The sequence below is a fragment of the Argopecten irradians genome, chromosome 13 (genome assembly GCF_041381155.1).
Source record: "Argopecten irradians isolate NY chromosome 13, Ai_NY, whole genome shotgun sequence".
NCBI lineage: Eukaryota > Metazoa > Mollusca > Bivalvia > Pectinida > Pectinidae > Argopecten > Argopecten irradians.
Window position 1 is genome coordinate 11,809,469 of NC_091146.1, and position 16,617 is coordinate 11,826,085.

Sequence of the window (16,617 nt, forward strand, 5' to 3'; positions counted from 1 at the left end):
TGTTATCCCAGGTGTTAAATCTGTGAGTATCTGGCTTGGTGATAGTTCGGTCATCAGGTCCAGAATTATCTCCCCCTGATAGATAATTATAAAAGCCTAACTAAACAAGTGTTATCCCAAGTGTTAAATCTTTGAGTATCTGGCTTGGTGATAATTCATTCATCAGGTCCAGAATTATCTCCCCTGATAATTATAAAAGCCTACCTAAACAGGTGTTATCCCAGGTGTTAAATCTGTGAGTATCTGGCTCGGTGATAGCTCGTTCATCAGGTCCAGAATTATCTCCCCTGATAATTATAAAAGCCTACCTAAACAGGTGTTATCCCAGGTGTTTAATCTGTGAGTATCTGGCTCGGTGATAGCTCGTTCATCAGGTTCAGAATTATCTCCCCTGATAATTTTAAAAGCCTCCCCTGATAGATAATTATAAAAGCCTAACTAAACAGGTGTTATCCCAGGTGTTAAATCTGTGAGTATCTGGCTTGGTGATAGCTCGTTCATCAGGTCCAGAATTATCTCCCCCTGATAGATAATTATAAAAGCCTAACTAAACAGGTGTTATCCCAGGTGTTAAATCTTTGAGTATCTGGCTTGGTGATAATTCATTCATCAGGTCCAGAATTATCTCCCCTGATAATTATAAAAGCCTACCTAAACAGGTGTTATCCCAGGTGTTAAATCTGTGAGTATCTGGCTCGGTGATAGCTCGTTCATCAGGTCCAGAATTATCTCCCCTGATAATTATAAAAGCCTACCTAAACAGGTGTTATCCCAGGTGTTAAATCTGTGAGTATCTGGCTCGGTGATAGCTCGTTCATCAGGCTCCCACACACTCTCCACCTCCAGTTCTAATTCCTCCTCACCTTCCTCCTCAGCCTCCTCCTCCTGGTACATACAGAATTTCTATATCAATAACGTTCTTGTTATATACAATATAACTTGTCTAATTTGGCCGGTAAAGCCAAGTTTTTGGATTATGCAGATCTATTTACTATGAATTAAGAGGAGAAACACCATACAGTTACTACAAGGCGACCAGACTAGACAAGGGTCGGTTTTGACAGGTTATACTGTAGCAATCCGTTACATAACAGTATACTCATGTTCTTAAACTATGTTTATCATTATGTCTGATGTTTTCACAACACAATGTTTGAATGTCAGATTAATTCATTTTGTATCAACCTCTAAGGAAAATAATCATTCTAAGCCAATAATTCTACACAGAGTTACCTCTGATCTGTATCAACACAGCAGAGTTACTTCCCTTCTATATGAAACCAAATATGACAGAGTTATTTCCCTTAAATATATTTCAAGATAACCCCTACACTTTTGCAATTTCGAGTTGACTCTCTTAGGTAATATTGATACAGAGTTAAACCCCTTAGGTATAGTACTAGGATGAAAGAGTTAACTCCCTTAGATATGGTTATAGTATGACAGAGTTATCTCCCTTACACTGTTGCCCTCTTCATCCTCTAACTCCTCAGCTGGGTCGTAGGTCTCTATCTTCCAATGCTCTTCCTGATGTAAACAAACAAAATCATGTCACTTTACTGTACAGCAGGGTCAATATTCCGCGCCTCCCTATATGGGACTACATGTCTGTGGTGGTTTGATTTTTATTTCTATTATTTGTTTCTATTGTACTATTGTTGGTAGGGTACGGGTATTGAATATTTCACTGGTAAAGAGAAATTATAGAATTAGCATTATCATTATTGGTAAGATTCTAATCACAAAAACATATGATTAAAATTGCTGTCACACAATTAACATTCTGTAGCTATTCAGATGATCTCAAAAAAATTTAAAAAAAAAAAACTATGGCAAATAGAAATAAGAAGATACAAGATAACAAAATGATAAGATGAAAATAAATAAATAAATAATTATTCAGAAGTATTAAATACAAAAAAGTGATTGTTTAAACTATGAATAAGATTAGTGATACAAATTCCTGGTTTGAGGTTGACCTACCTGGCCAAATATGCCGATCTTGTTCCCGCGGACGTCGTGAACCGCCACACTACAGTCCGAGGATGCAGTGATAATCAGACTGCGTTCATTTCTCTCACACATATCGATGGAGTTGATCATATCGTTATGTGCTTGGAACTGGCATTTCATAGCTGAAATATTGAACCAAAATATTAATTAAGATTTAGAAGAAACAACATGGATAAAAGTAAAATATCAAGGTGGCAAATTCTGAGACTTACTGTATAGTTTGTAATATTCACAGGGGTTTAATTTCACTATTTGTGAATTTTGATAGACTTATAAGCAAGCTACACTTGAGTATGGGTTATGACTTACGTGAACAAGACTTGAGTATGGATTATGACTTATGAGGACTAGACTTGAGTACCTTATGGATTATGACTTACGCGAACAAGACTTGGGTATGGATTATGACTTATGTGAACTGCAAGTCAATTCTCCATATATGCAAATTGCGTGATATTTTCAACTCAATTCCCGTTGTTTGTATCTTATAAAGTAAATCTAGCCTAGTTTTTGAAAAAAAAAGAGTTAAAATTGTATCTAGAAATAGTAATTTTATTAATGCTGTGACATCACGAGGTTTTATTGCATGTGTAGCCATGCAATACAGCCTCAGGCGACATGAGTATATTGCCCTAAACCAGCCAGTATTACACGTGAAGGTATGAGAGAAAATGACTTACGTGGACTAGACTTGAGTATAACATCGGTCTGACTATGCATGCAGTACTCGGTGATCTCCCAGACCTTGATATGACCGTCAGCATCACCTGTCACTAGCCACTGGTTCAGCTTGTCTGTTGTCATAATGATGCTCGCTGTAAATAAATATAATCAAATATACATAAACCCAAATCTATACAAAAACTATTTAGACAAAGGTTAATTTCCATTAATGAATTTGAATATAAAACTATTTAGACAAAGGTTAATTTCCATTAATGAATTTGAATATAAAACTATTTAGACAAAGGTTAATTTCCATTAATGAATTTGAATATAAAACTATTTAGACAAAGGTTAATTTCCATTAATGAATTTGAATATAAAACTATTTAGACAAAGGTTAATTTCCATTAATGAATTTGAATATAAAAACTTGATTTAGACTTTTGTTTAATTTCCATTAGATGAATTTGAATATAAAACTATTTAGACAAAGGTTAATTTCCATTAATGAATTTGAATATAAAACTATTTAGACAAAGGTTAATTTCCATTAATGAATTTGAATATAAAACTATTTAGACAAAGGTTAATTTCCATTAATGAATTTGAATATAAAACTATTTAGACAAAGGTTAATTTCCATTAATGAATTTGAATATAAAACTATTTAGACAAAGGTTTAATTTCCATTAATGAATTTGAATATAAAACTATTTAGACAAAGGTTAATTTCCATTAATGAATTTGAATATAAAACTATTTAGACAAAGGTTAATTTCCATTAATGAATTTGAATATAAAACTATTTAGACAAAGGTTAATTTCCATTAATGAATTTGAATATAAAACTATTTAGACAAAGGTTAATTTCCATTAATGAATTTGAATATAAAACTATTTAGACAAAGGTTAATTTCCATTAATGAATTTGAATATAAAACTATTTAGACAAAGGTTAATTTCCATTAATGAATTTGAATATAAAACTATTTAGACAAAGGTTAATTTCCATTAATGAATTTGAATATAAAACTATTTAGACAAAGGTTAATTTCCATTAATGAATTTGAATATAAAACTATTTAGACAAAGGTTAATTTCCATTAATGAATTTGAATATAAAACTATTTAGACAAAGGTTAATTTCCATTAATGAATTTGAATATAAAACTATTTAGACAAAGGTTAATTTCCATTAATGAATTTGAATATAAAACTATTTAGACAAAGGTTAATTTCCATTAATGAATTTGAATATAAAACTATTTAGACAAAGGTTAATTTCCATTAATGAATTTGAATATAAAACTATTTAGACAAAGGTTAATTTCCATTAATGAATTTGAATATAAAACTATTTAGACAAAGGTTAATTTCCATTAATGAATTTGAATATAAAACTATTTAGACAAAGGTTAATTTCCATTAATGAATTTGAATATAAAACTATTTAGACAAAGGTTAATTTCCATTAATGAATTTGAATATAAAACTATTTAGACAAAGGTTAATTTCCATTAATGAATTTGAATATAAAACTATTTAGACAAAGGTTAATTTCCATTAATGAATTTGAATATAAAACTATTTAGACAAAGGTTAATTTCCATTAATGAATTTGAATATAAAACTATTTAGACAAAGGTTAATTTCCATTAATGAATTTGAATATAAAACTATTTAGACAAAGGTTAATTTCCATTAATGAATTTGAATATAAAACTATTTAGACAAAGGTTAATTTCCATTAATGAATTTGAATATAAAAATTTTGAATGTGAAACTTTCTTTTGTTATATTTTTTTCTACTAGTATGCATTAGATAAAAATAACAATAATTGCAACATTAACATCTGCCAAAAAATTCTACTTTCTTTTATCCATAGTTTGGGATTTTTCTTTGGGTACTTGGACTTTCCTCTGCCTCGTAAACCTGGCAAGTCCTTGAATATGGCTGTTCATAAGATTATAAACCAAACATACCAGACTAATAAGAACTTTTTCATGTTATAAGTTGTCAGTATATGCGACTGTATACCACTAAACAGTCTTACCGTTGGCGTGGGCTGTGAACTCAGCCACCAGAGAACTGGTAGATGTATTCCAGAAGCGTACTATCCCACTGCCTCCACACGACATCAGGTTAGCTCCACCTCCACCTGAATTGGTTTTCCTACTTTCAAGGAATATCAGTCGTGAAACAGCAAATCCAAATTCATTCTGAAAATCAACAAATATGAAATAAATTTACAAGAATACAATATACATTTAATATGTTATTTTATCATCCTTTTATGAATACACTGTATGACTGAACCAATATTTTACGATCTAATCCTTAACTACTTTTTCTTAGCGAACTAATATCGCAATGAAACAGTATCTCATGGAGTCACACCAATATATTTCATTTTTCACTGCTTGCCTATTTTTGTTATCTTACCAAGTGCAGTTGGCATTCATCAGTATATGAACTGCAAAATGTGCTTCATGGAATTTGCAACCGTTTAGTTGGCATTTACATTGCTATGAATGCCAACTGAAAGATATTCAATAGTTATAAATGTTACATGCTTTTCACTCTCATGGCTGGTTAAAAATCAGTGTGGAGAATAATACAAATATCACATCTACAAACATGATAATACAAGTAACATAAATTAGTTCATTCCAGAGTTTTCCTCAAAATCAACAAAACTGATGCGATGGATGAAATATTTTTGTAAATATTTTGCATAATGCCATCCATATTGCCCAAATAAATGTCCATGAAAATTGTAAATATCTACAGTATGTCCAACGAGAAAAAAATTGTGAGATTCGTGTGTATCCGACAATAAAAACAAATGGTTCTTCCTTTAAGAAATACTACAAAATCTCTACCTGTTCATCCTTAGTTAGATATAAAGCAAACATTTCTACCTGTTCTTCCTTTGTGCCTCCATTGCTGGTCGACTTAGGACGGGAGTTTGGACGTGATCTTGGACGCGACTCCGCGTCTGTTTCTGATGTCCTAGCAACCTAATGGTAACCGTGGTAGCAAAGATTTATTTATGCTATCTTCAAGATTTATTTATGCTATCCTCACATTTTAGCATGAAATTGGTTTCCTTGTCTTTAAAAGGTTAACAGGCAGGACTGTTCTAACAACCTAAAAGTTCTGTAACATACATTTTGTTGTCATGTAGGACAAGAACTTAACATTACAGAAAACCCCATTTCAAACTTTGTTCCACTGTATTAAAACTATTTCGAAATATTTTAATGTACTGTTTCATATTGCATGCACTCTTTTGTATTGACAAAATCAGATCAAGTGAAAAGTCTGCTTCAGATATGAGATTTATTTTAATTAGTTACTTCAAGTTAACATAAATTTGACGTATAAAAAGAAATGTAGGTCTTAAATAGGAGAATCTTAAATTTATAGAGCTCTATATCATTTACACTCTTGGTATATTGAGGTTAAGTCATGTTAGAAAACAAACATATAGCTGATACTGACATCACGATTCATTGACGAGACGTTGGATTTTGCTCGAGATTTCAGCATCTTCCTGCGGGATCGCTGACTGAGGTGACGTGACGCTTGCTCTGAGTTTGTGTTCCACACGACAATTTCTCCGTCGTATGATCCCGTTACCATGGTGTTGGGGGCAGTAAAGGCACAGCAGAGAATGTCCTCAGGATGTTCCTGGAGAGATACAAATTTATATCTCTGTATAATAACTACTTGTGTAAAAGGGAGACATCTATTTTTATTGCAAGAAGAAAAGCAGGGGTTTCAATATCAGGCAGTACCTGATACTTTTTGCCAGTTAAACCTAGCTGTGGTACCGCCTGATTTCAGCTTAATTACATTAGATAGCATACAGATGGTATAGAAAAGTACCCCCTGAAACTGCAATTGTACCGCCTCTCCTGAAAGATAATGGAACCCCTGAGAAAAGACTACTTTTACTATATATATATATTTTCCTGATTTCTTGTTAACCCATTCCCCCCTGAAAACTTCTAATGAACTGATCCAGCCATTGAATCAGAAGAGTTAAATTTGTATTCAGGGGTGATTGAGTTAATGAGTGAAATCTTTCAAAATGACAAAGTAATAAAGAAATCTGCCACAATGCAGATCTGACCCCTATGATATTAAAGAAAAGGTCCAATACGTCAATACAAACCTGTCCACCTTTCCATTCTGAGGGTTGGACTTGTGAAAACAGGGCACCAGTGTCTCGCAGGGCGGAGTCACGGAATATTGTTACATATCTGTAACAAAGTCAACATTTAGGTAACATGAATATCAGACTGCATAAGTATACCTTAATATGATGTTCGTGGTTCTTAGCTAGAATGGGACTAATTCACGTACCAAGTGATAGCCCATAACATTTGTAGAATAGTATTACTAATGGTGATGGGAAGTACATAACTCTTTGTAATCTTCTCGCTAAAATGACTTTAGCACCTTGCACAGATGTTTTCAGGTATCGTGAATTAGTCCCATTGTCAACATCACAGAGTTTACTGACATATCTAAATTGTATAGAAATAGAAATGAATCTAATGTAAATAATTTATCAAACTGCCAAAGCTAATTAAATGAAAGTTCATTAGATGTATAGTGAGAAGACTAGACATTTCAGAATGAAATACCACAGCCTCCCAAAGATGTGGGACGAGCTACGTAGTGATGTGGTCTTGTAGACCAGCCACACTATAGACATCCCTCCATTTCATGATAAGGCACAAAAATAAATGAAAATATGTTGACATGATAAAATGATGAATTTGCTTTGATTATTTACTTCACATGTAAATAAAATTGCCATGGATGTCTGCTCCATTCTACAGAAATAAAGTTCAAACAGGACTGCTTCCTCCCACAGCATTGACGTCTTGCAATATAGGACATAAAACTCTACAGGAATATTAAATACCATGTAATGAGATAAGAATGGTGAAAGACACAGACACTGGATACTCTGAATAATAAGAGAATGTTAATTAACATCATTAATTAGCGTACCTGGCCCAGCCTACCACGACCACACTCCGTTTGAGGTTTAACACCTGTCCCACATCAGCAGGCTGACCACCAGCACATTCCAGAGCGTGAGAGTTGTGGCCATTGAAGTCCCAAATCTGTCGAAACATATTTGTTATTTCATATCTTTCTTATATACAATATACATATAAATATATATTTACAGTAACAGAATACCTATGTATTATTACTTTTCAGTTTTTTCTCCCCTTAATATGCTCAACTTAAAACATGTCATCTAATAGAAGCGCTAATATTTCTCCCTATCTTGCTATAATTTTCATCATAAATTAACCAAACATTTAATCATTATCTCCCCTTAGTGTGTATATATTATCTCCCCATACTGTGTATATATTATCTCCCCTTACTGCATTTATATTATCTCTACTTTGTGTGTATATATTATCTCCCCTTAGTGGGTATATATTATCTTCCCTTACTGTGTATATATCATCTCCCCTTACTTTGCATACAATAATCTCCCTTAATGTGTATATATTATTTCCCCTTACTGTGTACAGTATATATTATCTCCCCTTTGTGTGTATATATTATCTCCCCTTAATGTGTACAGTATAATTATATTATTTCCCCTTACTGTGTATATATTATTTCCCCTTACTGTGTATATATTATCTCCCCTTACTGTGTATATATTATCTCCCTTTACTGTGTATATATTATCTCCCCTTATTGTGTATATATTATCTCCCCTTACACTACCAACACTTACTTTGACTGTTCCGTCTGTACTTCCTGTAAATAATTTCGTGCCTGTAGGATCCTGGGATAGACATGTAACTTCTGCGTTACCATGGGCACTGGTGAACTGTTTGACCTTTTGACCTGTGTCAATCATCCAAATGATTAGGATTCCTGATTGGCAAACACTGACCACCTATAAATAGAATACATGGAATATATATAAGTAAAGGTCTATGCAAATCTTTAAGTTGTAGCATGTCATATTCTGCTAGAAAATAGAACATTAATGATTGTAGAAGACTGACCATGGTGATTTATACAGTTTTAAGATTTATATAAATCATTGGTAACAGAATTAAAATATCAAAGACAAGTGCTTTAGTTGGTTTAACATTTTTCTGGTCTTTCTTTTTTTAATTTCTAGTTAAAGTAAAACATAGTTATAAAGAATGTAAAAAAGTGTAGATACTTTTAGTCTCCCATCAAGGTCCCAATAAGTTATTTGTAATACATGTAAAATAACTAGGATTGTAATGAAGTAATATTTTGCTGATTCATTATGTCAATCGTTTATTGTAGTTAATACTGGTTTATCATCTACATGACTACATCTATTAGATAGAAGGCTTTGTTTCTTTTAAAAACATGCCAGGTTTGCTAATTTGATGAAAGCCGGAATACATGGAGAAAAACCACTGACCACTGACCTGTATTTAAGATTAAAACTTACAGCCCAGAGGAGGAGGGTTGGTACTTATATACTCGGACCAGATTGATACATTTTTGCATAGTTATTAAACAAGTATAAATCAAATAGCACACAGACAAACTAACATAAGCATGATCAATATATTTAAAATAATTAAAGATGCTCCACTGCCTACAGAGCATAAATGATATTCATCATTTGAACAATAATCGGTATTTAATCGTGCATATATATGTGTAATTAACACAAAAAATATTTTTAAATAATTAATTTTGCCTTTGTTGCATGCGCAATTAGTACTTCATTCTATATAGAATGTAGTGCCACGGAATTTTTTCGGGATGCAATTAATTATTTTTTATGTTTTTAACTACGAAGTAAAATTAGAAGCTCAAACTTTTTAATGGTGGCAATGGTGTAAAGTAAGTAACTTTTGTAACTGAAGAAAAATACCAAATCGTCTGCTCCTGTTTTTGATAGTGAAAAAATACCATTTGTCAGCGATGGAGAATCTTTAACAAGATTGTTTTACACAAATTTATATGTAAAAAAATTGTAACGGTGTATTAAATTATCAAACCTGATTATATGTACTGTTATAGATGGCAGCGATTACTGGTTTATCATGGGACATGATTCGATCACGAATCTCAGCTTTCATCTCCATCATTGTCAACTGGTAATTAAATGTAATGAGGAGGCGGTTCTTCTCTAAGCCACTCCTCTCTCTCTGCTCGTCAAAATACAGGCAGCTGTACACTAATGGAGAGAAAAAACATGAAAATACAGGCAGCTGTATACTGATGGAGAGAAAAAACATGAAAATACAGACAGCTATACATTGATGGAGAGAAAAAACATCAAAATACAGGCAGCTGTACACTAATGGAGAAAAAAACATGAAAATACAGGCAGCTGTACACTGATGGAGAGAAAAAACATCAAAAATGTGCACTCACAGGGAACGGAAAAACATTTAATTTAAAATATTATTATTTTAACAATAACAAGAGGCCCATGGGCCTTAACAGTCATATGACTATTGGCACAATACAACACTCAAAGAATACAGAGAATTGTTTGAATAGATGAAGTTCAGGTTCTGATATATTTGATAAATTAGACCATGAATGAAGGTCCCTTGGTCCCCACCATGCTACAAGTCTAATATCACGTCTCTAGAACTCTTACTTAATACAGGAAGTCGTGTAAAGATTTTAGCCTATTTGACCCTTGTGACATTAAATGAATGTCAAGGTCATTCAATTGAACAAACTTGGTAGCCCTTCATCCCTGCATCCTACAGGCCCAATATCAGTTCCCTGGGTCTCTTGGGTCTTGAGAAAAAGATGTTTAAAGAGTTAAGCCTTTTTGACCCATGTGACCTTCAATGAAAATCAAGGTCATTTATTTGAACAAACTTCATCCCAGCATGCTACAGGCCAAATATCAGTACCCTGGGTCATTCAGTTATTGAGATGAAGTTGTTTGAATGAAAAGTTTACGCATCCCCTACCTACTTACCTTCTTGCCCCTTCGGGATTATCCCCTTCCCACTTACCTTCTGGCCCCTTCGGGATTATCCCCTTCCCACTTACCTTCTGGCCCCTTCGGGATTATCCCCTTCCCACTTACCTTCTGGCCCCTTCGAGAACATCCTCTACCCACTTACCTTCTAGCCCCTTCGGGAACATCCCCTACCCACTTACCTTCTGGCCCCTTCGGGAACATCCCCTACCCACTTACCTTCTGGCCCCTTCGGGAACATCCCCTACCCACTTACCTTCTGGCCCCTTCGGGAACATCCCCTACTCACTTACCTTCTAGCCCCTTCGTGAACATCCCCTTCCCACTTACCTTCTGACCTCTTAGGGAACATCCCCTACATACTTACCTTCTAGCCCCTCAGATAACATCCCCTACCCACTAACATTCTGGCCCCTTAGGGAACATCCCCTACCCACTTACCTTCTTGCCCCTTCATGATAATCCCCTACCTACTTACCTTCTTGTCCCTTCCCCTTTCCCTACCCACCTTCCCTCTGGCCCCTTAGGGAACATCCCCTACCCACGTACCTTCTGGCCCCTTCCCCTTCCCCTACCCACTTACCTTCTGGTCCCTTAGGGAACATCCCTGCCAATCTCTGTATGCAAACTTGTAGTTGGACGTCCCAGATCCTGAGAACTTTATCTTTAGAGAAACTAATCAGCTGAGCGCGACTCTTCATGAAATGCACCTGTATAACACTGGCCATGTGACCTCTTAACACCTGTAGGTCAAAAGGTCAAAGGTAATACAAAAATTAATGCCAATTTCTTTTTACAATGATTCAATTTTACACTTATAGGTAAACGCTCCACTGGGATGTTTTTAAGGACTATTAATTTTTGGAAATTCTATTCGGAGGTGAAATACCCATAATTAAATCACAAACAAAAATAGGTTTGGTAACAGTATAATTATCAATGTAAGAAATGATTTATTACATGTGACTGTGATTAAAGATCATTAAAAAAACAATTATGATATATAATACCGGTACTTACCCCGTTTGGCTTTGAGACAACATAAGGATTCCATAGACACACATGGTGATTTACACCCGCTGTTGCTGAAAAACACAAAATATCCAATATAATTAACATAGCAGTAGTATTGATCCTTGTAGTAGGGCCAACATATGTGTAATTAGTCTTTATCTCTGATGCTACCTACTTTATCACACTAAAAACTTACAATAAAGATTGAAGTTTGAATGTTGGTGTGAAAGTGTACAGCTATGTATGGGTACATATATATGTAATTATAAGCTTATTTACTGTACAGTAGTGATCAAATGATATTTTGGACAAATAAAACAATTACAATTTTTTTTTAAATGAAAGAAATAAAGAGAAAAACTACCTATAACATCAGAATGCCTATAGATAGACCTTGTCTTTGTGTTTATGTCATATAACTTAGTTTTCCAGCTAAATTTCTAGAATTTATATTAAATGGTGGATTTTGTGATAAAAGAAAACATACAGCCAACTTACCTATGAGGTTAAGAGTCTGATTATAATCAAATGCATTGATACCCTGTGAGATATGAAACTCTGATCTGGAAAAGAAAAACAAACATTAAACTGATTTGTTCATACATATATACAGTGGAACTTGGTTGATATGAACTCGGATAATTCGGCAACCTGGCTTAATACGATGTAATTTGCGGTCCTGGCCAAATTCCCTCTTTATCTTTGTTTAGAAAATTTGGATAACTTGAATTCAGAGAACTTTAAGAACTCGGATAAAATGTACATAAATGTTCTTATAACTTGAAATGAGATTTTAAGGACAACGTGATCGCCGAAAATGCTGATTTCTTTTCCATATTTCTGCCGTAGAACAGCATTCCAAAATATCTATCTCGGTTATCAGCGATTTTGACATCTCTCTTGTTCACATCGTTTTACGACATGGAACTAGTCTATATATACAAAGTACAGAGATTGTCAGTAGACATTAGAACTCGCTTAATTTGAACACTCGGATAACTCGAAGTTTTATCTCGGACCCTTCGAGTTCGTAATAACCGAGTTCCACTGTACATACATATTTTTTTTTTTTTTTTTTTTTAGTTTGAAGATCTGTAGAACTGTGCTTGCTTAGAAATGGAATAGATATGATTTTATGAAAACAAGAGGAAACATTTGATTCTTCATTGGTGATTATTACAAATTAAAAAGAAAATACGTACAACAAAACATTGATAACTTAATAATATAATTTATGTACAGATTAATTTAATTAACAGTTTAATCAATTACAGTCTGCTAGTTCATTGATCAACATTATCTTTGAAATAAAAGTTGGCTAAGAAACAACAAAACCTAAAAACCACCACAGACCATGTGTTTCAATGTGTCTGTTCTGTTTCTAAGTCTCCTGAGACAATTTGTCTGTTCTGTTTCTAAGTCTCCTGAGACAATTTGTCTGTTCTGTTTCTAAGTCTCCTGAGACAATTTGTCTGTTCTGTTTCTAAGTCTCCTGAGACAATGTGTCTGTTCTGTTTCTAAGTCTCCTGTCTGTTCTGTTTCTAAGTCTCCTGAGACAATTTGTCTGTTCTGTTTCTAAGTCTCCTGAGACAATGTGTCTGTTCTGTTTCTAAGTCTCCTGAGACAATGTGTCTGTTCTGTTTCTAAGTCTCCTGAGACAATTTGTCTGTTCTGTTTCTAAGTCTCCTGAGACAATGTGTCTGTTCTGTTTCTAAGTCTCCTGAGACAATGTGTCTGTTCTGTTTCTAAGTCTCCTGAGACAATTGTCTGTTCTGTTTCTAAGTCTCCTGAGACATTGTCTGTTTCTAATCTATGTCGGTTCTGTTTCTAAGTCTCCTGAGACAATGTGTCTGTTCTGTTTCTAAGTCTCCTGAGGCAATGTGTCTGTTATGTTTCTAAGTCTCCTAAGACGATTTGTCTGTTCTGTTTCTAAGTCTCCTAAGACGATTTGTCTGTTCTGTTTCTAAGTCTCCTGAGACAATGTGTCTGTTCTGTTTCTAAGTCTCCTGGGACAATTTGTCTGTTCTGTTTGTAAGTCTCCTAAGACGATTTGTCTGTTCTGTTTCTAAGTCTCCTGGGACAATGTGTTGGTTCTGTTTCTAAGTCTCCTCAGACAATGCAATGTGTCTGTTATGTTTCTAAGTCTCCTAAGACGATTTGTCTGTTCTGTTTCTAAGTCTCCTGAGACAATTTGTCGGTTCTGTTTCTAAGTCTCCTGAGACAATGTGTCTGTTATGTTTCTAAGTCTCCTAAGACAATTTTTGTCTGTTCTGTTTCTAAGTCTCCTGAGACAATGTGTCTGTTCTGTTTCTAAGTCTCCTGATACAATGTGTCTGTTCTGTTTCTAAGTTCCCTGAGACAATGTGTCTGTTCTGTTTCTAAGTCTCTTAAGATATACAATTTAGGTTTTCACCTGCCTGAGTTTAGATAGTTCCCAATGTACATCAATACATTTGTGAATACATATAATACATAGCACTCAAACACCATTCATCTAGCATGGTGCCTGTGACATGCAGTGAAGAATAAGAATTTTAATATCCAGACGATTTGTCTGTTCTGTTTCTAAGTCTCCTGAGACAATGTGTCGGTTCTGTTTCTAAGTCTCCTGAGACAATGTGTCTGTTCTGTTTCTAAGTCTCCTGAGACAATGTGTCTGTTCTGTTTCTAAGTCTCCTGAGACAATGTGTCTGTTCTGTTTCTAAGTCTCCTGAGACAATGTGTCTGTTCTGTTTCTAAGTCTCCTCAGACAATGCAATTGTCGTGTCTGTTCTGTTTCTAAGTCTCCTGAGACAATGTGTCTGTTCTGTTTCTAAGTCTCCTGAGACAATTGTCGTTTGTTTCTAAGTCTCTGAGACAATGTGTCTGTTCTGTTTCTAAGTCTCCTGAGACAATGTGTCTGTTCTGTTTCTAAGTCTCCTGAACAATGTGTCTGTTCTGTTTCTAAGTCTCCTGAGACAATGTGTCTGTTCTGTTTCTAAGTCTCCTGAGACAATGTGTCTGTTCTGTTTCTAAGTCTCCTGAGACAATGTGTCGGTTTTGTTTCTAAGTCTCCTGAGACAATTTGTCTGTTCTGTTTCTAAGTCTCCTGAGACAATGTGTCTGTTCTGTTTCTAAGTCTCCTGAGACAATGTGTCTGTTCTGTTTCTAAGTCTCCTGATACAATGTGTCTGTTCTGTTTCTAAGTCTCCTGAGACAATGTGTCTGTTCTGTTTCTAAGTCTCCTGAGACAATGTGTCTGTTCTGTTTCTAAGTCTCCTGAGACAATGTGTCTGTTCTGTTTCTAAGTCTCCTAAGACAATTTGTCTGTTCTGTTTCTAAGTCTCCTGAGACAATGTGTCTGTTCTGTTTCTAAGTCTCCTGAGACAATGTTATCTTTCTGTTCTGTTTCTAAGTCTCCTGAGACAATGTGTCTGTTCTGTTTCTAAGTCTCCTGAGACAATGTGTCTGTTCTGTTTCTAAGTCTCCTGAGACAATGTGTCTGTTCTGTTTCTAAGTCTCCTGAGACAATGTGTCTGTTCTGTTTCTAAGTCTCCTGAGACAATGTGTCTGTTCTGTTTCTAAGTCTCCTGAGACAATGTGTCTGTTCTGTTTCTAAGTCTCCTGATACAATGTGTCTGTTCTGTTTCTAAGTCTCCTGAGACAATGTGTCTGTTCTGTTTCTAAGTCTCCTGAGACAATGTGTCTGTTCTGTTTCTAAGTCTCCTGAGACAATGTGTCTGTTCTGTTTCTAAGTCTCCTGAGACAATGTGTCTGTTCTGTTTCTAAGTCTCCTGAGACAATTTGTCGGTTTGTTTCTAAGTCTCCTGAGACAATGTGTTGTTCTGTTTCTAGTTCCTGAGACAATTGTCTGTTCTGTTTCTAAGTCTCCTGAGACAATGTGTCTGTTCTGTTTCTAAGTCTCCTGAGACAATGTGTCTGTTCTGTTTCTAAGTCTCCTGAGACAATTGTCGTTCTGTTCTAATCTCTGTTCTGTTTCTAAGTCTCCTGAGACAATTTGTCTGTTCTGTTTCTAAGTCTCCTGAGACAATGTGTCTGTTCTGTTTCTAAGTCTCCTGAGACAATGTGTCTGTTCTGTTTCTAAGTCTCCTGAGACAATGTGTCTGTTCTGTTTCTAAGTCTCCTGATACAATGTGTCTGTTCTGTTTCTAAGTCTCCTGAGACAATGTGTCTGTTCTGTTTCTAAGTCTCCTGAGACAATGTGTCTGTTCTGTTTCTAAGTCTCCTGAGACAATTTGTCTGTTCTGTTTCTAAGTCTCTTAAGATATGTTTCTAAGTCTCCTGATACAATGTGTCTGTTCTGTTTCTAAGTCTCCTGAGACAATGTGTCTGTTCTGTTTCTAAGTCTCCTAAGACAATTTGTCTGTTCTGTTTCTAAGTTCCCTGAGACAATTTGTCTGTTCTGTTTCTAAGTCTCTTAAGATATACAATTTAGGTTTTCACCTGCCTGAGTTTAGATAGTTCCCAATGTACATCAATATATTTGTGAATACATATAATACATAGCACTCAAACACCATTCATCTAGCATGATGCCTGTGACATGCAGTGAAGAATAAGAATTAATATCCTGTGATTTTTTTTTTAAGAAAAACTTATGTGAACATCAGACTTTTAAAAGCACAACTTCTTAAATCTTTCGCCAGAAAAAAAAACATTTTTTCCCTTAAATGATGAAGAAAAAATAAAAAAAAACTTTCAAGTGTATATGTATGTACATGTATAGAGTTTCTAGAGAAAATAAATAATTATAAAAATTAAATGTAAAAGTCTCATGCAAATTTCTTTAATTATTGGTTTTGATGCCAGGATAAATTTTAAAAAATGAACGGGTGTGCTATTGTGTTGTATGTAGCATTTAAAAGTGATTTTTAAAGAAACAGCATGCTCACGATCATAAGGTGGTTGACATTTACAAAACAAATATACATCA

At 34.6% G+C, this 16,617-nt stretch overlaps 1 protein-coding gene across 9 annotated transcripts in view; it reads right to left on the reverse strand.

The window, feature by feature from the left end:
* The window catches only part of LOC138305563 (cilia- and flagella-associated protein 337-like), a 94,072-nt gene that overhangs the window by 36,055 nt on the left and 41,400 nt on the right, over nucleotides 1-16,617 (reverse strand). For all 9 annotated transcript variants that reach the window (XM_069245868.1, XM_069245869.1, XM_069245865.1 and 6 more), the window contains 14 exons: nucleotides 12,183-12,247; nucleotides 11,691-11,755; nucleotides 11,254-11,413; nucleotides 9,724-9,902; nucleotides 8,463-8,627; nucleotides 7,709-7,824; nucleotides 6,861-6,948; nucleotides 6,185-6,373; nucleotides 5,602-5,700; nucleotides 4,734-4,899; nucleotides 2,694-2,828; nucleotides 1,984-2,135; nucleotides 1,462-1,527; nucleotides 756-885 (listed from right to left, as the gene is read on the reverse strand). In XM_069245868.1, the coding sequence (XP_069101969.1) occupies nucleotides 756-885; nucleotides 1,462-1,527; nucleotides 1,984-2,135; nucleotides 2,694-2,828; nucleotides 4,734-4,899; nucleotides 5,602-5,700; nucleotides 6,185-6,373; nucleotides 6,861-6,948; nucleotides 7,709-7,824; nucleotides 8,463-8,627; nucleotides 9,724-9,902; nucleotides 11,254-11,413; nucleotides 11,691-11,755; nucleotides 12,183-12,247 (1,775 nt within the window). The remainder of the gene's footprint in view (nucleotides 1-755; nucleotides 886-1,461; nucleotides 1,528-1,983; nucleotides 2,136-2,693; nucleotides 2,829-4,733; nucleotides 4,900-5,601; nucleotides 5,701-6,184; nucleotides 6,374-6,860; nucleotides 6,949-7,708; nucleotides 7,825-8,462; nucleotides 8,628-9,723; nucleotides 9,903-11,253; nucleotides 11,414-11,690; nucleotides 11,756-12,182; nucleotides 12,248-16,617) is intronic.